Genomic DNA, 26,558 nt, shown 5'->3' with positions numbered 1-26,558 from the left:
TGAAGGTGATGGCTAGTGGCGTTCTGTTATTCTCTTTGTTGGGCCTGTCTTGTAGTAGGTGACTTCTGGGTACTCTTCTGGCTTTGTCAATCTGTTTCTTCATTTCAGCAGGTGGGTATTGTAGTTGTAAGAAGCTCTACGATACAATCGCATTTGCTCCAACCCCTCAGACAGAGACAAACACCTACAAGATCTCTATCAAGCATTCTTACAACTACAGTACCAACCCACTGTTCCTCAGACATGCTTATTAACTCCTGGAAATGTGCTGGAAATGGCCCACTTTGATTATCACTTCAAAAGGTTTTCTCTCCCCCCACTCCACTCTCCTGCTGGTAATAGCTCATCTTAAGTGATCACTCTCCTTACAATGTGTATTTTTTCATGGTCTGTGTGTATATAAATCTCCTCACTGTATTTTCCACTTTATGCATCCAATGAAGTGAGCTGTAGCTCACGAAAGCTTATGCTCAAATAAATTGGTTAGTCTCTAAGGTGCCACAAGTACTCCTTTTCTTTTTGCGAATACAGACTAACACGGCTGCTACTCTGAAACCTAGCTTGTCAAAGGGATTTATGCTCATGTTGTGTTCTGACAAACAGGAGCTTGGGTTCAGTTTCCTGTCCTGGTCTCTCACTTGTGAGAATGTTGCTGAAACAAAACATCCAGTCCCTGGAGGGAAGAAGTACCTCATATCACAGCAGTGACTGTTCTGGCCAACGAATAATGCCGACCTGTTCCAGAAAGGCTGAGTCCACTCAGCTGGGAAGAGTGGGATGTGATGCAGGAAACTGGGAGAGTGAGGAAAATTGGGAGATTGTTAGGGCTCCAACAAGGCTAGCTCTAGTCTAGTGGATTTCTTCCCAGTACAATGACAAGACTATCTCTTTAGCACTAAGTACTAAGCACATGGCAAGACACACATTGTGGCTGAACTGTCCAGAGAAGGTAGTCCACACTGAACCTTGTTTGCTGGTTTGGATATTCAGAGACAACCATTAACCCAGAGCTCCTACGGAAACTCTCTGCTGGACCTGTGTGCGTCAGATTTCACCAAGCACAATTGAGAAGAGAGAGAGAGAGAGCAACCCACATATAACCCTGGTTATCTTCTACCAAGCTAACCTTAAAAGTTCTGTTTCTACAGTGGCAAATGAAACTTACGGCACTGCAAATGTCACAATGCATTACCCTTACAAGTGCACAAAAGTCTGATCATCTTGCTCTCACTCTCCTCATGGAAGCAGTAATTACTGAACATGGTAAATACTTATGCTGCAGGCATGACAACTAGAGAACCCTAGGGACATCAGCAATGCTTGCCAAGTTTGGAAAGTACCATCACCTTTTCCCCTCCCTTCAATTCCTACCTTAAAATCGGCCCTTTTGTCCATAACACACAACTTCTCTTGTGCCATTTTTATATAATCCCTCTTATTCTTATCTTTGGTGCCTGAAAAGCCATCCAAGGCAATTATACCCAGCTATTCCTTCCTGTTCTCAGAAAGGATATGTTTACACTGTAAGTGAAGGTGTGATTGTAGCATGAGTAGGCATACTCATGCTAGCCTTAATCTTGCTAGTGTAGATAACAACAATAATGTAGACGTGATGGCATGGGCTTCAGCATAGGCTAGCAATCTGCATATGTATCCAGAGTCCCTGGAGGTCTTGTAGTCTGGTTACTAGCCTATTCTGAAGACTGTGCCACCACATCTACACTGCTATTGTTACCCGTGTTAGCTAGCTACAATCACACCTTCACTTACAGTGTAGACACACCCTCAAAGAGTTCAGTCAGTACAGACTATTATTTTGGTAGCATATGTTTGGACTGAAACCAACTTTCTCTTGCCCGGTACTTCAAAATCTAGAATCCAATTGATATTGAAATTCTGATTTCTCTCTGTCTAAGGAACTTTCTCTCAATGCATTTCTGGGGCACAGTAAAGTTCTAATCTTTTTGTAGAGCAAAAAAAAAAATCAGTCAATACGTTGGGATTTAGAAACCGTGGGAAAGTTGTGTTATTGTGGTGCCACACGGCAGCAGTGCTTCAGAGCAACTGCAGGACTCTATATAACTCTATACAACTGCAGTTTCTATACAACCAGAAAAAGCCCCAAAGAACCTACAACCTAAATAACATGCAGACAATACAGATCAGACCTATAAAATACAATACAAAGGATGAAGATTCCAACTGGATTAGATGTGATTCTCCTTGCAGGTTCCCTGGACTTAAGTCAGACCAAGTTATTGTTACATAACATGAAACCAGACCTATTAAAAGCTGTGGGTCTGGAAATTTGGATATTTTATACAAATAATGAAATACACTATTCTACTCTATGTTGGCTTTTATGCAGCGCTCAACACTGTAGTATTTGAGCAACTTTCTGTAGTGCAGTGGTTTTCAAGCTGGGGAGTGCTGGGATCCGCAGACTATGTCTAAGGGATCCATGAAAGGTTTTTGTTACCATAGAACAGTGGTTTTCAACCTGTGGTGTGCAGACTCTTGGGGTCCGCAGACTATGTCTAAGATTTCCAAAGGGGTCCACACCTCCATTTGAAACTTTGTAGGGGCCTGCAAATGAAAAAAGGTTGAAAACCTCTGCCGTAGTGCATTAAGCAACGTGACTAAACATCAGTCATGTGTTGTTTATTCTCTCATCCTCTCCCCAGAGAATCTGCACTAATTTGAATATTTGATGATTACATGTTTCCTCATTTGCATAAACCTGTTGCTGGCACCCAGTGCCAGAGGCAAACAACAGCAAACCCCAGGACCAGATCCAACAATACCCCCTTGGGTTCACCACCTCTCTCCCTCTCTCTCTCTTAATCATCTCTTAAGATTCCTTTGTCTGGCTTCCCCCTTTTCCCCCTCAAGTTTCCCCTGTCCTGTCCCCCCCTTTCTCTGGCTCCCCAGAAGCAGTAGAAACTTTTCCCCTAAGTTCTGGTGGGGCGAGGGGTTACTCCTCCTCTCTTCTCCCCACCCTCCAAGGAGTATATCTTGGTGCTGGGATCTAGAATGTAGCTCCCTTCCCCGCCTGCTGCAGAGGGTTTCCTGTCTTCCTCCTGCTGTGGATGGCAGTGTGCTGCTCCTCCTGCTGTTGGGCTCTCTGTATTGCTGAGCAGCAGCTTCGTGGAGGAAGTTCTTGATCTTGCCAGAGGGACGATTTCAGGTCCTATATGCTGGGCAGTTCAGCTTACTACTTGGAAAACCACAGATTCAAGCAGCCACTCTGGAAGCCAGGAGAAGGTACCTGAAATCAGGATTCTCCCAGGGAAACTGGGAGTCTTAACAGGTAATGTGTGGAGCATTGTCTCATGGCTCAGGTAGAGCTGCTGACTAAGGAAGAGTTTTGCAACAATTTAAATGATTTCATTTACAAAATGCTGTTGGTCATCATTATAAAGACCAGAGCAGCTATAGGCATTTAGAGAACAACAGGAAAATTGGTTGTTCACATCAGGCTGACAACTAATTCTGATTTAACGATTATTAGATACTATATTCCGCAAATACTCTAGTGTGTGGTTTCCCATGGCTATGGGAATTAGGGTTTAAGACCTGGGCTGTGGGATACTGGATATAGTTAACTCTGCATGTTAGAGAGCAGCATGGAGTTATGACTAGGCAAATGTGGGGAGAGAGGAGAAATTATGTTATGTGTCACAAACAGATGCAAACACATGTCACAAATAGCTGTTTACGCTGACATTCATGACACCTACACTATGCCTGGAGTTATGACTAGGTGACGGTGAGCACAGTGGTGTTATAGGAACGGGAGTGGGATCAGAAGGGAAAAATTAGTGTACTGTTACATGGTACAAACAGATGTTTTCACATGATTACCCTGGAAATTCACAGCAAACATGTTATGTCTGGAATAGAAATTGTGTCTGAAGGGCTATGACAAATCTATCTTTATACAGCACAAATAGCTGTGTGACACATCCATCGTTCCTCCAGAAAGTCTTTTGATTTGAAATCTCATGCTTATTGTTACGACAGAGATGAATCTAACTTTCTCTTTGTCTGCCCAAAACTCCATGACCTTGTCTACATGAGAATTGTTCAGATCATAATTCCCAATGGGGAAGGCTCCACCGGTGGTAGCACCAGCGGAAACTGTAGTGCAGAAAAAATTCAATAAGTTGCCTAAGGTTAGACATCACAGTATTAAAAATACCCAAGCCAGTCTCAAGTATTTACACTACAGCTTCCAGTGATGCTGCCAAGAGACCTGCATTTATTGGGAATTACAGATTAAAAAATTCCTAGTACAGACAAGTACTAAAAGAGCTTGTTATAAAAAGTCTATTGAAGAGTAAGGCAAGGTATGTGAGGTAATAGCGTTTATTGGACCAACTTCTGATGGTGGAAGATACAAGCTTTCAGGCTTCACTGAGCTGTTCTTGAGGTCTGGGGAAGGTAACCAGTGTCTGAGCTAAATACAAATTGGGACAGACCGTTAAGGGGCCCACACATGCTGTAAAATGAAGTGGGCAATTAAGCGTTAGCAGGCAGTGAGGTGTGTTACAAATTGTTGTAATGAGTCATAAAACCAGTGTCTCTGTTGAGTCCACATTTTTTAGTGTCTTGCAGAATAATGAATTTAAGTTCCCCGTCTTTTGAAGGTGATGTGCAGGTTTAGTTTGAGGACAAGAACTGAGAGGTCATATATGGATTGAGTGCTTTATGAAAAGTGTTCACTCACGGATGATATGGTGTTTTTGTCCTCTATCATTTTCTGTGCAAGTTCATACGAGAGCATAGTGACTGTCTATGCAGAGTTAAGGTTCATGCTAAAACTGAAACTGAGATTTTTACTAACTTTAATCTCATGTATAATTTTTCTTAATGCTGTATAACATTTTCCTAATGTGTGAGGATACTTTTTTTTTGTAAGACAAATATATCTCAATCTTAGCTGTGTGTTTGCAAAGATTTTTGTAGTGGGATACCAAATAATCCAGAGTTTATTGCATTTCACCTTCACAAAGTCACTAGGTTTCCAACTCATCTATCCTTACCAATGTCAGGGGGTTCATAATAAAAATTCATATTTGTTTTATGATCCAGACCAGCTGGTGGATTTTAAACAGAGTCAGAATGAGAAATCTGATAAAACTGAGAACGGTTCATTATCACCATCTGAGCTGGGACAAGAGCCACTAGTGGAATTTTAGATCTATTTATTCATCTTTACTGATTGAAAGTAATCTTGTATATTTGGGCACCATTTGCAAGGGAATACGGTCTGTGACTGTATATGGGAATTAATTAGAAATATTTGGAGATTTCTTCCCTGTTAGGTAGTCTAGTGAACTCTTTTAGTGTGAAAGGTATTTGTGCTCTTTGGTGAGAGCAGGAGCCGGGGTTAGAGATATGTTCATTTTCTGTAAATTTGTTCACTTTATGTGGAAACGTTAATTTAAAAAAAAAAAAGAAGTGATTGGAAGTGTAGAAATGCTACACACAAAAGAGTATCGTTGACTGGTGCAATCCCAACAATGGCCTTCAGGATGAATTCATTGGGAGGAGGCAGACATGTGAGAGTCTACACTATACTGCAGTTTGTGGTGCCATCTGTTGGATGACAGCAGAAACATTTATCCATTTGACATAATCTTGCATATATGAGAGGAAAATCTGCATAATTCATGTCAACAATGACAACTTGGAGCACCTCACTGACTTGCATAACCTGCTGTGTCTGTAGGGATTCTGGCCTGAATTGCTTGGGGAAGGGGGTTGTGTGTACAGTTCTTGTGCAGAAGCCAGGCAGCTTTAACTCTAAATGCAGGTTGAGCTAAAACTTTCTAAACCTAGAGAGTATCTGAAAGTCCTGAAACTTTTTACCAGTAGTTCCTTACTTGCCCGTATGCCTCCACTCCCAAACAGTCAAAAAATCCTTCAGTCTTTACACCCTGAACTAATGCTGGCACTGCTCTTCCCGTAAACTTCAGTGGTGCCACTTAAATGTCCCAGTTGCTGGCAGGACCTATTTTTTTCAGTCTGGTTGTTTTGTATGGGTCATTCTGGAGGCCAGAGAATGCAAGGCTAGAATGACTGCCTTGGCATAAGAGGTCTCATTACCAAAGATAACACTGGGGAAAGGCCAGTATGTGAACAAATGAGGAGCAGGTCCCTCCCAAAAATTACTGATTATCAGAATGTGTCGAGCTTTGACTTCGGGAACTACCTTTCTTTATCTAACTCTTGAGGGGCTTGTGTAACACCGACACACCCCAGTCGTTGGCGGGCGGGATCAAACCTGGGACCTCTGGAACTAAATGCATGAGCCTCTACTGCATGAGCTAAAAGCCACATAGCCCTTAGGTAAGGCTGTAGAGCAGAGTCATTAATCTCTCTCTCTAAGTGGTCTTGGTGCCATTAGATGGGACAGAACACCACACTCAGGAGGTGTGTGGGTTACACTTGCCGAGAGCTCTACTTTACCAATAGCCGTCTACTTATATGGCCCCCATCACTGTAGAACCCGTGACACTGACAAGTCCATCTAAAATGGTGAGAAAAATGAAGTTTCTTTTCTTTGCTTAAACCATTTTTTCTTCATTCTTGACTAGAAAGGATGAATTTTAGACCCCAACAAGCCCAAATTTAGTTAAATGAGGCTCTATGGCTTTCCCTCTCATCTTGTCCATACATTTTAATTTCCGCCTTTTCCAGCAGTGGCAAAAGATATACTTCCCTTCACTTCCTATTTTGTGATACAGTCCCATTGCTTTAGATGAACTGGGAAAAACTGTAGCCACTCAGACAGAGTGACTGAGGCAGATGCAATCAACAAAGTCAATGGAGCGGCACTGATTTACACTAGCAAAGGATCTCGCCCTATGACACATCAGTGTTATTTTTACATTAACTCCACTGGAAGCTGGATCAGACTCCTAAAATGCTAGTTGCTCAAATCCTGATTAAAGCACAAATGAGAAAGACATTAGTGATATCATTCTGGTCTCTAGCATATTTCTATCATCCATATCACAGGATAGATTTTATGTTCTTTTGGAGCAGGGAATGTGCCGTTTTGTGAGTGATTAAAAATAATCACCACAAAATTCTCACAGAATCAACAATTTTTAACGAGGAGGAGAACATCTAGCTCTAGAAGTAGCAGAGGATGTTACAGGTCAGGAATGAACTGCCCTGCAAGAGTTTCATTGGGACCAATACCATCTGATGTAGAGGGCCCCCATGCCATACACACATACCTGACTAACTAGCCAGAATGCTGCCCTTAATTCCCAGTCTGTGCTCCTGTCTTACTCCAGACAGAATTCGTACTATCATAGAAATACAGAGCTGGAAGAGATCTCCAGAGGTCATCTTGTCCAGCCCCTTACACTGGGGGAGGACCAGGTAAACCTAAACCACCCCGACAAATGTTTGTCCAACCTATTTTTAAAAACCTCCCATTATGGGGATTCCACAACCTCTCTTGGAAGTCTATTCCAGAATTTAGACACCCTTTTAGTTAGAAAGATTTTCCTAATATCTAACCTAAATCTCCCTTTCTACAGATTAAGCCCATTACTTCTTGTACTACCCCTGTTGGACATGGAGAACAATTGATCACTGCACACCTCAGAAGCAGTGCAAAGACTTGGGGGAGTCAGGGGTAATGGAGGAGCTGATGGAGAGGGAAGTAAATTGCTGGGAAGGAGCCTTGTTGTGAACTTGGAGGGTTATTGGGTATGAGTAGGAAAAGTAAGGAACAGGTTGTTTTTTTGTGGGGGGGCGGAGAGGTGGAGGGATTGTTAGGGAGCTTCCCCCATGCAGATCTTGGCTGACCCCTAGTCTCTCCCATTCAGTCAGGCACATCTGCCCCGTCCCCATATGTCCTTGCACCCCGTCCACATGTGTCCCTCGACTCCCACTGAGACACCCACTCCCCCCATCCCCTTGTGGCCCTGCATCCCCTCCCCCATCCCCATGTGTCTCTGTACCCCCCCATCCCCATGTGTCTCTGTGCCCCCACCCAGCCATTCCCCTGTCCCTATGTGTCTCTGTACCCCCTCCCCCTGTCTCCATATGTCCCTGTACCCCCTACCCTGACCCGATGTGTCTCTGTGTCCCCACTCAGCCACCCCTGTCCCTATGTAGCTCTGCACCACCTCCACCATCACCATGCAGCCCTGTGCCTCCATTCTCATTCAGCTCCTGCCCCAGTCTGTCCTCTCCCACTAGTCCTTATGACCCCCTGTCTGACCCCCCCAGCAGCCGCATGCTGTCTGTCTCCCCATAGCCCCTGTTGCCTGACCTGGCCTGACAGGCACTGCAAAGAAGGCAGGCACTTTCTCTTCCTTAGCTAGCTGGGACCTGCTGCTGTGTTCTAGCACCACAGCACTCTCTGGTGGGCAAAAGGCAGAACTGCAGCAATATTTCAGCAGAAGCTTTTTTCTGCGCAAAAAATTAAAAGTATGCGTGGTTCATTAATTATGCACACACACAGTAGCGCAGAATTCCCCAAGGAGTAGTCTCTCCTCTGCATTCAAGCTGAGATCTAAATTACCTATCTATCTGATCTCGGGTTTCCTGAATTCAGAAGACTTTGAATAGAAAGCAATGGTATGCACAGCCTGTATACAGGTAAGTACTGAGCATTTCAATACACAGCTAACCAAATATGCTTTAGATACCTGTCCTGGAGCAGAGAAGTCTGAAGTTGGGGTCTCGTGCTCTGAAAGACTATTCAAGTGGCTTCAATGGAAGCTAGAGAGACAATGATTAATGGTCGTCTGACTGTTTTAGGGTTTTCTATAGAACCCATCAAGTGATATTGGAAGGCTTATATACATTTAGCCATTACATATTATACTGTATATGGTGCTGTAGCGGTGCCGACTTTCTAACATACTGGGTGGTGCTTGACCCCCTGGCTGTGCTCCAGACCCAACCCCCACTCCACCCCTTCCCCCAAACCTCCACCTCGCCTCTTCCCGCCCCCACTCTGCCCCCACTCCACCCCTTCTCCCAAGTCCCCACCCCACCTCTTCCTGCCCCCGCTCCGTTCCTCTCTCCCCCCCCGCAGTGCCTCCTGCACACCGCAGAACAGATGATCTGCAGTGGGGGGCGGCTCGGGGGGGGAGAGGAAGTAGCTGGCTTGCCAGTGGAACTGACTGCCGGTGGGTGCTCAGCACCCACCATTTTTTCCCGTGGGTGCCCCAGCCCTGGAGCACCCACAGAGTCAGCCTATGGGTGCTGTGTTTTCACAAGCATGTTTTACAAACATCAACTAATTAATTCTCACAATGCTGTCGTGAAGGAGTGGCTAATCATTAGTAACTTCTTTTAACAGATGCTGAAAATGCAATAGAAAGATTAGGTCTGATCGCCATATTTGGGGTTGGGAAGGAATTTTCCTCCAGGGCAGACTGGAAGAGGCCCTGGGGTTTTTTTGCCTTCCTCTGTAGCATGGGGCATGGGTCACTTGCTGGAGGATTCTATGCTCCTTGAAGTCTTTAAACCATGATCTGAGGACTTCAATAGCTCAGACATAGGTGAGAGGGTTATTGCAGGAGTGGGTGGGTGGGTGAGATTCTGTGGCGTGCATTGTGCAGGAGGTTCAGACTAGATGATTATAATGGTCCCTTCTGATCTTAATGTCTATGAGTCTATGAGGTGATTTGCCCAAGGTCACATAGCAAATCACTAAAGGTCTCAAAAATTCCATTCCTATTCTCTAATCACTAAACCATGCTGCCTGTCAGTATTTTTGGTAGATGATTAGAACAAAATATTTAAACAATGTGTTCTTCTATATGTAGTGTTCCATGTAAAGCTAAGCATGTACACCTCAGAACCAATCAAATTCAGATTCAGCCACCACTGAATTTTAAGGAAGTTCAGATACAGACTCAAACTATGTGGTTGGTTCCATACCTGTATCTATACACCTAAACCAAAATTGGAGATAGGAGCTTCTTGGATGCTTGAATCCTGATGTGAATTTTGTGATTAGGTCCCATTTCTAACAGCATAGAAAGAGGGGCCTACATTTTCAGAAGTGGAAGCTTCAGTTTTAGTTCAACTTGAGAGATCTTAAAAGGGCTTTGTTTTCTAAGAGCGTTGACCTTTCAAGACGTTTGAAGTTGGGGGTCAAAAATCACTAGATGACACTTTTGAAAACTGAGAATTTCCTATCAGTTGAATATCACTGAGAGTAAGAGATTGCCAGACTCCCAGTGGGATGCAGCACTTGCATTTAGCCCTAAAAGATCAGACTTCAAAATACAAGTTATTTTAGAAACCTATAAAAATGATCTAAGATCTATTATTTATAATTTCTTTTTCTCTTAGGTGGTACAGCTTGATTTCTGATGCTAAGCCTTATACTGGCTTTATATATTGAGCGATACAAAAAGAGTATCAATAACATTTTTTTAAAAATTCTCAGGCATTTGTAGAACACTTCTGAAAAATTATGTTGATTTTATAAAAATGCATAATGGTGAGGCATGGTATTCATTTGGAATGACCTATATAAATCATTTGTGGTTTTTCCCTCTTACTTAGTAATGCAGTAAAATGACACACATGCCATATAAGCTTACACACCATATAATTATGTATTCACTATATACAGTATATCTCTATACTGACACAGATATACATACTGTACATACAGGATTTTCAGATCTCAGGTGGAGTTTTGCAGGGCTGTCAGTTATAAAAAAAAAAAGGGTATAGATGGTAAACCTGACCATGTTCCATCCGGAGTCATGACCCCACGGAATCCCATGATGCCATTTTTAGTCACTTTTCAGAGAACAGCCACACTTTTAATCAGTTTTCTTTTAGTCCTAATCAGCAACTTTTGTACCTAAGTCAGTGTTGTTGGGGTACCATTAAAAGCAAGATCCTAAAGTTGAGACAGTCCTCAAAATGCATTCACAAGAAAAATTCTAATGAAATGGGTTTTTTATAATGATGCATAAGCAAAATGACTTTGAGTGAAAAAGGCCTTTGAAAACCCATATTTAAAGAAGATAAGAAATGTTGACAGAAAAGGGTCATTGTGTTTTCCATAACTACCCTTGAATAGAGTAAGGGGTAGAATAGGATGATATCCACATATTGAATTATAATATTGAAATATAAAAACAAAGGATTGCTAATGATAAAATTAAAAGCTTTGATAGCTACACTTTAATAATCTGTAATTATGGGTAGTGAATGAGTATAGAAGAGGTAACACTTAGGCCAAGGCCTTGGTGGCAAAAGTATGGTTTTGTCAATTCTTCTTTTACAAAGAATCACTGATCTGCTTAAAATGACGTGATTGCTGACAGAACAAAGATAATACGTTGTGCAGAAAGTTTTAAGGTAAAAACACACAAACCTGGAACAACAATAAGTCTTTTACTGGGAAAACCCAAAACAAAACGACGTGACATAGAAACTGCACAAACAAAAAAATAAATAAATGCGGAAGTTGGGGAATCGAAGTTTGCACATATGTAATTTTAGGTAAGCTCTGAGTTACCTAAAACCCAAAGGGTTAATGTGATTGCAGAAGCCGATTGTGATTACCAAGCTGACTGCAGAAAGGTTAAATAATCTGTAATGTGGTAATGTATAAAAGATCCCAAGTCAACAAGACCCAAATCAGAGAAACACCGGACCAGAAATGGAAGGACCAGACTGAAGGATCATTCCAAGAGATCAAAGTAGGTGACAACCATCATGGAAGACGTAAGGCCTTCCTGGTGCTCTGGAATGTGGTAACTTGGGCCCTTTATTAATTTCCTCTTTTCTGTTATCATTTGTCTTGCATAAATGTATGTTCAGACACTATAAGTGACAATATTTCTGTCTGAAATAGTATATAAAGGTGAAAATTGATAAAGCCTAAATTGGGTGAACTCATGACTCAGTTTCCCACTTTACCCCCCAACAGCGTGCCCTTATTTTAATTCTCAGAAATGTTAAAATACCTTCAAAGTCTCCATCTCTGGCCTTCGCTGCAAGTTCTGAAGAAGATATGGTTTCCTGGCATAAAGCACAATCTTCCAGTGTGGCATTCCTTAAACCCTGATTAACTGAAAAACATGAAACAAAATGAACTTAACATCTCATATTAGATTGTGATAGCATATCTTTTTCGTAGTCTTTTACCAATACCGCAGCAAATTATTGGCAGGTCCCAGCCACACTTAGGTTACATCTACATTGCAGCAGGGTGTGTGATTTGTAGCTCATGTAAACCTATTCATGCTAGCTCTCTAAATATAGAAGTGAGGATGTCATGGTGTGGGAGTCAGCACCAGCTGCACAAGGCAAGTACATACCCAGGGGTGGTCAGACAGGCTTGCGCAGCCCATGCTGAAGCCTGCAGCTCTGCATCCTCACTGCTATTTTTGGTGAGCTATCTAGAGTACAGCTAGCATGAGAATGTCTACAGGAGCTACCATTCACACCCACAGAAAAGAAATACTATTCCTTGCCTCGTATCAGTAAGCAAATGGGCAGAAGCACCCTGGACACTCTGTCTTTTGACTTTTGGTGCAAGGCATACTAACATGTATGTATATTTTCCACTGACATATACATTTACATACCATTTCTATGATCTCATTTTACCAAGGGTTAAATGACTGTAGAAGAGCTGAGAGTTATTTCACAGGAAGAAAAGACAAATCTCCTACCAAATATTTTAAAGACCTATGCACAACTGAAAAGTGCAATAGAGAAAATGTACTTTATTATGTTCACCTTTCTTCTGCTTTTCCTTGTCCTCTGTTTCGGGTTTGGTTGCCATCACTTCAAATAAGGTCTTTAAGATGCTACGCAAATCACTGGCATAGTTTGTCTGCAGCTGGTCAGCCACACCTAGCCGGTGGTGGAAATGGGTAAAGCCATTATTATTTGAACATCACCAAAAAAAAATCATCCTCTAAATATGTACAATGCTGTCATTAATGATTTTATATTTAAAAAGAATAGGGAACACTTATAGTTCATACTGGTAATAAAATTAAGATCATAATTGAAAATTTTATTTTTAAAAGAAATTAGATTAAACTACAACAACAGTCAAGACTTTTTTGTCCCTAAAGTACCTGTAATCTGATATGCAATATCTGTAGTATGCTTTTGTCATAAGAACATTCTGAGATTTTTTAAATATGAATTACATTGTTACAGCGCTAGAAAAAGTTATGATAAGTTACAAGACACAAGTTATGATACAAGGACTACTACTACCAAACGTCTTCATTCCCCTCAGGAATTTCTTCCATTGGAGTCTTGGGACAGCACTGGGAAGAGGAAACTCTATGAGGATGAAGCACCTACATAACCAAACTCCTCCTTAACTGCAGGTTTCACAAGTCCCCAGACACCAGTCCGGCAAGCTGCTCTGTACAGGCAGACACCTGCCCCTGCAAGAGCTGTTTGCAGGGTAAGGCCCTAAATTACAATCCTGCAGCCACATCGTATCTAGTCAGTGCTACATCCTATATTTTCGTGCACACCCTAATTTCATAACAGAGACACGAAGAGAGAAAGATGAATAAAATTGACATTCGTAACAAACAAAGGGAGCTCTCAGACCTGAGATGCAGACAAAGAGTCGGTGAATAAGGTCATTGCTGCCATGAAATCGGGATCTGATCTTTTCTCTGGTAGCAATTTTAGCTGCCTGCAAGGCAAGCTGGATTTCCTCCTGATCAATGTCATCAGATGAACAGGAGCTGGTCGTTAAACTGCTGTAGGGGACAAAATGTAAGGAAGAAAGGTAACTTAAATCATCACTTTGTCTTTCAGAGAACTACTGGCCTCTTACAGGATTTCCTGCTCAAACACTGCTTTTACCATAAAACAGAACAAATAGTTGTATATTCTAGTTGACCCTTCTGTTCCAAGCCTATATAATTACTATGAGGGCCAATTTTCATTCTATGGCATATTTATGAAATAACATTTAACCAGAAAGCCATTTGCCAGTATTTTATTGGACTCTCCTTTGTTACTATGAAGTGGCAGTAACCAATCCATAATTCAGTTCCGTTTCCAGTGTAAGCCCAGTTCCAGTTACCACCACCCCCTAAAATCCATAAAAGAATATTAGCCTCAAAATGGGAAGGTTAGATCTGGGGCCAAGTTAGAATTTTTCTATCAATTTTCAAGTTATTTGGAATAGGGGTTCCTAAATTGAGACCCTAAAACAGAGAGGTTAACCACAATCCAAAAATCATTCTAGTTTTAATTGCCACTTTGCGGGGGGGGGGAAAGGGAAAGCAATCAATTGTAGTTTCTTTAGTAAAGGTCTAGCACACAGACGCAGATTAGTCCATTACACCCTAATTTTAGAAGTTATTGAGATGTTAAATTGTTATCTCAGAATGGCTCATCAGCGCCAATGAGCTTATAATAGGCCACCAAATGACCTTAGGAGACTTAAATCTTCATTTTTTTAAAAAAGTTACTCCCTAGTCTTTTCTTCTTATAGAGACAGAGTTCAAAATGTAAACCAATCCTCAGGGAGGCTTCCCAGTGGAAACAGGATATTTTCTCCATCAAAACTGAAGTTAATCAAACAAGCTATTTAAAAAGCTATTTTAAAAGGTGTTTGCCAGAGTTAGAATATCCAACAGTGGTTTCCCCTTTGATCATAGCTTTTGAATAGAGTGAGCTGCAATTAAAATTGAATTCATCTAGTCGAGGCAAACGAAACATGCATTCCTCTACTCTAGTCCTCTGAGAAAGTTAGAAACTCAAACTAATTTCCTCATATATATAAAAGAGAGTCTTCTCATCAGTGACTAGGAAAATCTAGAATGCTTTACTCATAATCACGCAGTAGTTTTGCTAACTCCAGCCTTTTTTCCCATTATACACATGGCATTGAAAAAAAAAGTTCACTTTACAACTTATTAAAAATAGCATGCTGAAGGCAATCATTTCCTACTTCACATTAGAGGCCAATCCAATAAGGTACAGACTGATATGTTCAGCATCTTGCAGGATCAGTCCCCAATACTGTATGGCCCCAAACAAATTATTCAAATGACAGATAAAGAGCTAATGTATTTATTGAGATGATTTTAAACCAATAATTTGTGGGGCAGAGTTTTGATATTCCCCTTATGAGCTACACAAGCAGAGTGAGTGCTCAAAAATGTAATACCGTAGATATTAGGCTGTGGAATTCTGAAAGTCTTACTAGAAGTCTTTGATCTGAAAATGACACACCTTACTGGTTCATTATAAAAGGAACACGGATGAAAAGATGGGTGGTTGGGATCACTGAGAATGCAGAATTAAGGTAGCTTAAGTAGTTTAACTGTGATTCTCCATACTTTCAAATATTTGGGTTTCTTAACCATCCTGTTTGTTTAACATTTGTTTTTTGCCTAGGATTAGTGAAGATAACCAAATTTCTCTCTCACAACCAACTTATCCATGATTCTCAGGGGTGAAATTATAATATTTGTGATATCTGTTGACATGGAAAGGTTTCAGATATCACCGACTAAAGGCAATGATTTAGCATAGGTTCAAGCAAGATGAGTAAGTGGTTTGAGAGGGAGTAACTGTTTGCAAACACAAATTGCAAAGGGCCAGATATTGAACCCCTTACTTGCGGTGGGGAGTAGTTAGACAATTAGTCCTATTGACTCCAAGAGGACAAATTGTGTAATTTCTCACCAATGTGAACTTGGGGGATTGGGGAGTTTCCTATCTGGTCCTAACCAACATGGCAAATGGAAAGATTTTTTTCCCTATCTATACCTACATATGAAGTAGGTATATTTTTCCCTATATATATATGGCTAATGGTGAAAATAAACATTGTGATCTCATTGGATCTCTCGAGCTTAGCTGTGTTGGGCCTGTATGGGAACCTTTACGGAAAACCTAGGTGCAGCAGAAAGTGGGTCTGGCAATTCAACAGATGACTCTTTTCCCTCTGAATCACTACTGAGGGAGTGTTGCAGACTCCAGAGCATGCGGTTAAGTGGGCACAGAGCTCTGTGAGGGGGCCTTTCAGAACATAATATATTCAGTCACTTCAGTTTTCCAAGAGTAAGAGGCGTTCATCCCAATGTCCTGGTCAGATTCTTATCTGGATAATCATGTTTTACCTACATAAATTCCTCCTACTATTTCAAATGGATACAATTTTATTCACTTCCTATTCCAAATTACTAACAGTTCTGTAGTGTGCTGTTAATATCTGCCACGCTCTACTACGTAGCTGGCTGAACTTCTGTGGTGGGTGGAGATTTCTTACTACAAAAATGCTTTGGAATTCTGGGATGAAAGGTTTTATATAATTATGATAGACAGATATAAACTATATATAATTATTTACAGGAAGATGAAGTATTTAGCGCTCAGGATTGCTTGTGCCACTGTTCAAAGAAGAATGGACTTTCCAGAATAATATCAAATATGGTGTTAATAATCATTTCTGGGTTAGATTGGCACAGTTTGCCTTTATCATGATGATCAAACCATATTTATGCAGCAGCACCCTAAATATAAAGAAAGATTGATGAAAATAAAATAATTTATTGAAATAAAGGACTGACCGGTCATATTTTATTTTAAAACATTTTACTTTAATAATGGTATAGGGAATAGTATATAGAGATGCTTTGAAAATCAAAGATGTAGTGTAGGGAAAAAGAAAATGATCAATTGGCAATTAGAGATCTAACTTTTCGTATAGCAGTGGTACCCAAAACAGGGGTGGCTATGTCAAAACAGGTATCCGAGACTTTGTAGGTTTTAAATGATCTTATAGTAAATTCACTTGAATACTGCAGAGGTTTAAAATATTGGACAGCTATGTCTTCACCATAATTTCAATACCTGATCAGGTAGGTTTTAGAAATCTAGTGGGAACACCTTCCTTATATGATTTCATAATAGCTTTGCATATAATAGCATGATAGCACATAACTTTGATTAAAAATGATCTTTACCAATTAATAGCAGATGTGTAGAAAGCATTTTTAAAAAATGTTATCAGATTGGCCTTGATATGGGATGGTTCAGTGCAGGCACTTGTAAGAAGAGGCTGTTATTTGCACTGATAGCAAATAAATATTAGGTTCTGAAGTAATTAGAGAGGTATTTCCTCATTTATTCAGAGTCTCAGTTGAGGGGAAACCTAGTTCCTCTGTTAATAAATTTTCAAAAGAAAATAATCTAATAAATATTGAGAGAAAACCAGAAAGGACAAGGAGTTCCTCTTGTTAAATGTGTATCACACAAACCCTGAATCTATTTTGATTAAAAAAACTAGAACAATATAAAATGCACATGGCACCCATTAAATGGATTACAAGCTGGTTAACTGATAGGTTCTCCAAAAGTAATTATAAATGGAGAATCATTGAGCAAGTGCGTTTCCAATGGAGTCCTACAGAAATCAGTTTTTGTCCCTATGCTATTTAACATTTTATCAATGACCTGGAAGAAAGCATGAAATCATCACTGACAACGTTTGTAGATGACATAAAAATTGGTGGAGTGGTAAATGAAGAGGACAAATCACTGATACAGAGTGATCTGGATTGCTTGGGTGCAACCAAACAAAATGTATTTTAACACATACCCATCTAGGAACAAAGAATGTAGGCCATATTTACAGGATGGGCATTCTATCCTGGGAAGCAATGACTTTGAAAAAGATTTGGGGATGGTGGTGGATAACCAGCTAAACACAAGCTCCCAGTGTGATGCTCGATTTCAGCAGAGAATTATATAAGCTTTACATTTATATTACACAAGAACAATTAGTTCTCTTAAAAGGAGATTAAGAGAAGCAGTTGATTATTCACAGCAAGGGGCAGTTGATATCCTACTATGTACAATTCAATAACTTCCTCAGTTCTGAAAAGTAAGAAAGTTCCCCTCTGATATTCTTGTTTCAGGCAATGTCTTTAATTATGACTCTACATTTCATGTAGAGATTTCAGCACATTGTCAGTGTTAGTTTAATAAATCTAAATCAAATGGGCTTCAATTCCAGCAAGACAGGTTGCTCTTAGACATAAAATCAATATGGCTAAGGCCTTGGAGGCTCCACAGCAACAATACAAATATCATCCAGAAAAATATTATATAGAACTGAGTGATTATTCTGGGGGGCATGGATTGGCGTTCACGTCTCATTCCCTGTTAGTAACCGGCAGGGGCCAGGCAAGCTAATGGTCCAACCGGCAGACCAAAGTCAGGGATGAATCCTGGTTATGTGCCACCTGAGGCATGCTGTGCATATGCTAAGAAAAAGTAGTGACTATTCTTACTATATGAATAATCTTAAATTACATGTAATCTGGATACTTCTATTGGTTGTTCTGGGAAACGCTATGAAGCTGTATGAGTATTGGTCCTAAGAAGAAACGTGACATTTCACAGCAAAATTTGAAATGTGAAAATTTCCACTTTTGTTGAAAATTCAAAACTACTTTAGTTTTCAAAAATGTATTCCTTAAAAAGGTACTATTTTGAGTGGAGTTTAGCTTATTTTGAAGCAGAAATTTGTCTCACTGCAAAACCAAGAGATGATACATTTTGCAGTTAAGTTATTCTGTCATAATTCCCACACACACAAAGTAACATTTCAGAGATGTTGAAATGAGATAAAGCACACTGTAGAAAAATTTGAAAAAAATGTTTTCCATGATTACATACATCTTCAGCTTCAAGGAATAATATTAACACTGCTGTACGTCATGATGGAAATTGGAAAGTGATATCAGTCAGTTCTTTAGTTCTGATCTACATTCCACAGAAAAAGACTTCGGGTCAGATTTTTTTGCTATCATGCTATTATATGCAAAGCTATTATGAAATCATATAAGGAAGGTGTTCCCACTAGATTTAGTGTAAATCAGTGTAGCTCCTTTGACTTCCATGGAGTTATGCCAGTTTACATTAGCTGAGGCTCTGGCCCTATGTTAACAATCCCTAAAGTTCCATGGTTAAAAACTGAAATATCAGGAAATTCTGAATTTAAGGCTGTATATATTTGGCTCCCTCATGCATACGCATTATGACACAGTCCTAATTACACTCCTACATACCATTTCTCAAATTATATATTATATCATGCATTCTTTTCTCCCACCTTAGAGATCTAAGTTGGTCTCTTATAATAATTTTCTTTTTATACCTAAGCTAATATTTTTTGTCATAAGGGTCCATTATATTTTTGACTTTGAATGGGATTTTCAAAAGTGCCTACGTAATATAGGATTACAAGTCCCATTGAAATTCATTTAGGTGCTTTCTGGAAATCCCACCCATTGTCTTTTTATATAAAGCCTCTTCTGTAAGTTATTATTCTCATATAATGTTTATATAGCATTAGCACCTAATGGCCTCAACTAGGTCAGGGCGCCAATGTGTGAGGCATTGTACAAATATTAAATGACAGTTTCTGACCTACAGAAAGCAAATGGGTGAAGAAATAACTTTCTAAAAAATTAGAAGATATCAGTGTTGGTTTCTACCAGAGTTTTTATGTCAATAGAGACTGCTAGGTACTATATTTAGTATTTTGTTCAAATTTTTCTGAAATTTAAATGAAAATATGAAAAAAATGGCAAAATAAAGATATTGGATATTTGGAAAAAAAAATACCTGGGAATGTAAAACCTAAACCATCTGAATTTACTTTCAAGAGTTTTCTGTTTCCATTGTGACAACACTATCTTTCAACAATTTCTCACTCGGTCAAATATGCACCCAAGGCTCTCAGAAATATACAGTCACTTTGGGAAAAGATACTGCAGAATGGAATAGATCTAAACTGCAAAAAACAATCCTTAACTTGAAGAATTTAAAAATAAAATTATTAAAAGCATCTTTGTGGGGGAGAAGGTAATAGTGTATAGTACTATGTTGAGAGCATCAGCCCAGGAGTATGTTGGGGTGTGAATGTATGGGTTTTGATTTTGATTTTGAACCCTCACTCTCATACTGGAAGGATCTGAGAGCACTAAGGAGACAATGCACTCTTAAGGAGAAGATTGCATTTCATATTAACACATGGAGCTACATTGGCCAGCATAATAAATAGTAATATAATAGTTGACTCCAAAAGAAGCTATCCAGTTATAACTGTGTGAGACAGACAGAAATAGAGACTGAGATGCAGAAATGTAGAATACTTTTTCCCACTTGAGGGACTATAGGTGCTAGACAAATTCATTAGCATAAAGTTTTCACATTCCCCTATTCCCAAAAATCAGTTCTCCTAAAACAAAAAAATTAAATAAATGAAAAACAACAATCTGCTGAAGTCAGTTATAAAATTTCCCAGAGCTGAGTCCTAATGTATCCAGTCATAGGAGTCAGCACCGCAAAAAGCTGATTAATGTATTTAAAAGTGCCCTAAATTTTTAATTAAAAAAGGAAGCCATCTCTCCATTTTTTATGCAGTTCTAAGAGTGGGAAGAAATTCTCTCTTTTTTAAACTTAATTAGTGATTTTACATGACGTCTTCCCATTGCCAAGAACTCTGCAAAGGTTGCAATTATTGTAGCAATTTAGTTAATTATGTATAATCTTAAAATCCCCAAACAACATTCTATTTTAAGTTTTTGGAAAAAAGCAATTTGCACTATAAAGTTCATTTTCTTGAATCTAATAATTTATGTGCTATTAATAGCACAGGAAATGCCAACTGGCATTCAACAATGTTTTTATATCTTAAAAATGATAGACAAAGTCAAATTCACTGCCAGAAGCTGGGACTGGTTGACAGGGGATGGATCACTCAATAATTGCCCTGTTCTTTTCATTCCCTCTGAAGCATCTGGCACTGGCCACTGTTGGAAGAGAGGATCCGGGCTATATGGACCATCAGTCTGACCCAGTATAGCCATTCTTATGTTCTAAGGAACTAAATTATTAAAGGGTGAACTGAAAAATCAAAGGTGAGGCCCTCGTGATTGGAAAAAAATGACTAAGAATTACAATTTGAAATAAAATAAAAAATAAAGAAATAAAATAAAAATGGTGAAAAAGAGTACCACTAGGTATAAATCAGTAGATAAGTTTACTGTACACAGGAAATACAAATGCTCCAACCACAGGCAGTGAGAAGGAACTGAAGGCGGGGAAGTTCTGCCCTTTATACCCTCGCTTCAAAGCACAAGGAGTGGGCTGGACCACCCCTACTGGTACTTCTAGGGAAAACTCTCTGGCACCAGGATGCACACACCTCTGGTGTAATGAACAGATGCATGCCCTCAAAGAACAACAAAACCTTTGCCCTTGTTTAAGATTCTTGTATATTTTTTTGACTATTTTATTTAGTTTAGATAGAAAAGTAAAAAAATATATTTAGGGATAATTATTCTATTTCTACCATATTGGACATTTTAAGCCCTGTATCTCTTCAATATGAAATCTAACATTAAAAAATAAAAACAAAAATCCTACAAGCTGAAGTTTTACCCTCATGTTATAACTTTGTTAAATAGTTATAAGTTCATATAACACATCTCAGTATCTTCTTTGGCAACAATTCTATCTCACTCACTCAGGACACTGAAGACACATTAGACATACGAAAAATTTAACCTGCCTACAAACAGACTGTGGAATTTTCTAGGTGACATATGGTAGATTAGAAAATGTAGAGACCTTTGGACGTTTTATTTGTGTCTGCTGGGGCTCCACTACAAGTTTGTGAAAACTGGCATTAAAAACCAGGGGAGTCACCAGGGGAGTGCTGGTGAAAAACCAGAAAGAGCTGTTACAGTCAAAAATGTCTTGTGGTCTAAGATCATAAGCAAAAGCTGGCAGAGCTGATCAACTCTGATCTCTTTTGTATGCACCACTCCACAGGAAGTGGTCAGAAGATATGGTAATAAAGTAGTAAGGTAAACCATTATATAATACAGTGTATTATACCAGTTCTTCGCAAACAGTGGGTTGAGAAAAGGTTCTAGATGGGTCACAGGGCCCTAAGCAAACATATCCTTCTCCTGGCCCTTCAGGGGGATGAAGGGATTTAGAAAGTGAGCCCACCTTGCACTCATCCTGCTCATGGGACTGGCTTCCTGCTCTGGGTGTTACAGCCTGTGGCACAGGGTCACAGTGCCATGCAGGTTTTGCCTATCAGGGTTGACTGGAGTCACTGCTGTGGAGTGAGCTCACTCTCCAAACCCAACCCTCACTCACACCCTGTCAAGGTTCCTCCCCCACTCTGAACTCTAGGGTACAGATGTAGGGACCTGCATGAAAACCTCCTAAGCTTACTTTTACCAGCCTAGGTTAAAACTTCCCCAAGGTACAAATTAATTTTATCCTTTTTCCTTGGAATATCCACTGCCACCACCAAACTCTAACTGGGTTTACTGGGAAACGTAGTTTGGACACGTCTTTCCCCCCCAAATCCTCCCAGCCCTTGCACCCCACTTCCTGGGAAAGGTTTGGTAAAAATCCTCACCAATTTGCATAGGTGACCACAGACCCAAACCCTTGGATCTGAGAACAATGAAAAAGCATTCAGTTTTCTTACAAGAAGACTTTTAATAGAAATAGAAGTAAATAGAGGTAAAGGAATCACCTCTGTAAAATCAGGATGGTAGATACCTTACAGGGCAATTAGATTCAAAACACAGAGAATCCCTCTAGGCAAAACCTTAAGTTACAAAAAAGACACACAGACAGAAATAGTCATTCTATTCAGCACAGTTCTCTTCTCAGCCATTTAAAGAAATCATAATCTAACACATATCTAGCTAGATTACTTACTAAAAGTTCTAAGACTCCATTCCTGTTCTATCCCTGGCAAAAGCAGCATATAGACAGACACAGACCCTTTGTTTCTCTCCCTCCTCCCAGCTTTTGAAAGTATCTTGTCTCCTCGTTGGTCATTTTGGTCAGATTGCCAGCGAGGTTACCTTTAGCTTCTTAACCCTTTACAGGTGAGAGGATTTTTCCTCTGGCCAGGAGGGATTTTAAAGGGGTTTACCCTTCCCTTTATATTTATGACACACCCCGAGAACTCCCTTCTGTACGGGGTCAGGATTAGGGTTGCCGTGCTGCTGGGGGAGGGTGCATACATGCAATGGTGGATTTCCACACACGACAAAATGCAGTTGGTGGGTCACCTTAGTAAAAAGTTTGGGAACTACTGTATTTTACTATTATGTATTATTAGATATAACTATTAAAACAGCAGCTTGTCAATAAGAGTTCCATATCAAATACCCAGACTCACAGAGTTTAAAACATGCACAGACAATCTAGAATCGAACACCTTCCAGCAGGAATGTTAACAATTTAGGATGAAAAAAACAACTGTTGTATATTCTGATTTTCTCTTTACACACAAATCCCTTCCTCCTCCCTCAGCTACACTGGTTGAGATCTTTACTTTCCTGACCCTAGAATCTAAAACTTTACATGCAGAGTAGTTAGCAGCGGCCTTTATAAATTCTGAACTGTCTTTTCAGAAATGAGAGCAAGGAAAGGGGAAAAAAATAATCTACGGTTACCCAGTGACCAAAATGTGGTATTCCCAAACAAAAGCCTAAATTAAGATAGAGTTAAGGTTGTACTGCCAATACGTATACCTTAAACAAACACACACACACCCCCTCTGATTGGAACAATGTAATTAAAAAATTAAACATCTGAAAGTGAGGAAATTCGCAGTTGAGCTTAATCAAGTAACTGATCCATCCCCATGTTCCTGATCACACATGGATTTGCCCGAAACATCTTTAATCTCCACACATTATAGCCTCCTGCATTTCAGTAGAAGCCACCTCTCCCACTATATCATCCCACAATTTACATATTACCACAGTAGCCATCCACCCACTTCATATGAGCCACCTTGCCAATCACAAAGCCTCCACCAATTCACCTTCCTTTCATGAACCAGACAAACATCATCTCACCTCTTCCTCTACTGACCAAAGATGGCCTTGTGACTCCTTGTCCCACATTCCCTCAAATACATGTTTGTTCAGCACATGCATCCACACTGACAGTCCGGGATTTACTCAAACTGTTGAAAACAGGGCTTTGGAGCTGTGCTCTAGCTCCGCTCCAGCTCCAGGCAAAAACCTGCAGCTCCACTGCTCCGCGCTCCAGCTCCAGGCTCCGCTCCAAAGCCCTGGTTGAAAATATACAATTGTACCTTTCCTGGGTATTTGGCTGGTTTCATTATTTTACATTAATTATTTAGTAACAAGAACAGGAGATCTTGCCCTAATTAGCATTTCCCCCCTCTCTAACTATAAAGACTTCGGTGTCTGGTTTAGACATTAGTATTAACTGCTGTTTGAGTAATTGCAATGCCCATTAAAGGTCTGAAATCCAGCATCCCATTGACTTATGTGGGTTTTGGATCATTCTAAAGGAAATAAGATTCACCTTGCACTCAAAATATGGCATTAATATTTTCCAAAGAAGTTGGTGGTGCAGTGCTGCTACGTGGAGGATTTGAGTTACCTGCCATGCTTAAGACATCAACTCACAAAGTTAGATCTAGTGAGATTGGAGTAGTCAAGTAATTAAACCAGAACTTCCCCTCTGAATTATTATTATTTTCAAAAGAGCTGTCTGGGGTTTTAGGGAAAAATAATCCAAAACACAGATATTAAATGGAGAGACATGTTTCTCTGATAAAAACAGTGTTAGTCTGCTGGAGAAGGCACCAATTTTATTATTAAAAGGCCCAAAAATTATTATTTCCTATTAGTCCACAATTTTCCCTTTTCTCATATGTGTAGCTGAATCAGATCATCACTGACAGGGGGCTTTAGCTCTTTTCATTCTGTGTGAGCAGTCATTACAGAAGTGGAGACAAGGGAAAAGGAAATTGTAATTCAAAAATTAAGAAGTGGACTGTAGCACATACCTTAGCCAGGCAAGTGGACTGTTACTAATTCATTAATATATCTTCTTCACTTACATTTTTTTTAAAATTGATGAAGTCTATACTTAGCTAAATAAAGCAACCTTGTGCTTCCGTTGTCGACACTCTTGCATTCCCTCCCCCATTTCCCACAATGTGTTCTACACCCATCTGCTTCATCTTTACTATAGCACCAATCCCATAAAGCATTTAAGCTCATGCTTAACTTTAAGCACATGAGTAGTCCCATTAATTTATCTTCAATTAAACAATTTAAACACATGTTGTAAAGTGCTTGTGAGGATCTAGCCCAATAACTTGAAGGGATGCTGAGAGCTGAGAAAGAAGGGACTTCTGCAGACATTTAATTTTAAAAGCGACTGACTTTCATAGCTGAGTAAAGAAAATATACCTGAAATCTAAATTGATTAGATTCAAGCATTACACTTTATTTCTTTAACAATATAAAAAAGTTCTTCAATGTGTGTACACTTATAGAAAAAGAAAGGAAAAGGAAACAAATTATTTCACTGAATCTTTGGGTTTGCATACATAGTGGATAAATTCTGTTCTCTGTCTACTGATGTCAATTCCACTGAAGTCAAAGGTGTTGTTCCAGACTTACAATGGTGTAACTAAGATCAAACATTTGCCTCGTGCTGGGAAGTTGCATGATACACAGATCACTCTGAAACCCCAGAGAAAATGTAATATGTTTATTCTCTATTGATAAAAATGACAAGTGATTTTGACTGCCTCAATTTTGGGTGCTTAACTTGGAAAAAATTTGCAGAGGGCCAATTTCAAGAAAGTGCTGAGCACCCAACCATCTGAAAATTGGGCCCTTTTTTGAGTTTAAGCTGGCCACCCAGAAATGGAGGTATGTAACATCACCAGTTACTTTGAAATATTTGACTTACATATATGTCTGTAAGGGCACATTATTCAATAAATACATTTGACCTTATCCTTATCCATAAGTATATTGTGTTAGTGGTAAATTCCTCTGTTACTATTAAAGTTAAGATGTGATTGCACATAAAAGATTTAGCTGTTGACATCATTATACAATGTTTGGAAACATCCAGTATGGTATTGTTCTGATAGTGCCAAAAAGGTGTGTGGAGCACTGGCTGGGAAAAAGACAAGACAGGACAGCAGGGCATGTGATGATTCAATGCATCTCCTAAGCAGCTTTCTTCAATAGGATTCCACTGACTCTCAACTAGAATTTAAAGTTCACCTTCCCCCGTCCCCCTGCCCCCCAACCCCCAGCAAAAATCCTGAAGGAAAGCAGGTAGTGGCAACATCAGGTTATTCTTCCCTGGATGCAAGGATCCAGGCTTATATAAGGAAGTGGAATATTCTCCTCTTGGTGAATCTAGCCCTAAAAGATTAAGTAGAGGGCATTTTAGATCATAGACTCATCTTCAGGTGCAGGGATGATGGTGCTGTGGAGTTCTATGTGCGTAAGTGTCTTCTCCCCCACTGCAACATGAGAAACTCTGCAGGGTCCATGTATCATTCTGAATTAACTGTTTCAATTCCATGACAACTGGTAGCTAGAAAGTTTTTCTTACTGCTTTGTAATATCAGTGTCAGTTAGCCTACTATAACCTGCAAAGGAGTATCACAGCAGCATGAAGAAATTGATGTTCAAGCAGTAAATGCTTCC

The 26,558-nt window shown here is 39.8% G+C and overlaps 1 protein-coding gene across 2 annotated transcripts in view; it reads right to left on the bottom strand.

Moving 5' to 3' along the window:
* ZFYVE28 (zinc finger FYVE-type containing 28) overlaps positions 1-26,558 on the bottom strand; it is a 300,215-nt gene that overhangs the window by 9,992 nt on the left and 263,665 nt on the right. For both annotated transcript variants that reach the window (XM_074951801.1, XM_074951802.1), the window contains 3 exons: positions 13,594-13,748; positions 12,754-12,870; positions 11,976-12,080 (listed from right to left, as the gene is read on the bottom strand). In XM_074951801.1, coding sequence (XP_074807902.1) covers positions 11,976-12,080; positions 12,754-12,870; positions 13,594-13,748 — 377 coding nt within the window. The remainder of the gene's footprint in view (positions 1-11,975; positions 12,081-12,753; positions 12,871-13,593; positions 13,749-26,558) is intronic.

This window comes from Natator depressus, chromosome 4 (genome assembly GCF_965152275.1).
Source record: "Natator depressus isolate rNatDep1 chromosome 4, rNatDep2.hap1, whole genome shotgun sequence".
NCBI classification, from domain to species: domain Eukaryota; kingdom Metazoa; phylum Chordata; order Testudines; family Cheloniidae; genus Natator; species Natator depressus.
The sequence above is the reverse complement of the archived record's forward strand: the minus strand, read 5'-3'. Positions and strand labels throughout refer to the sequence as shown.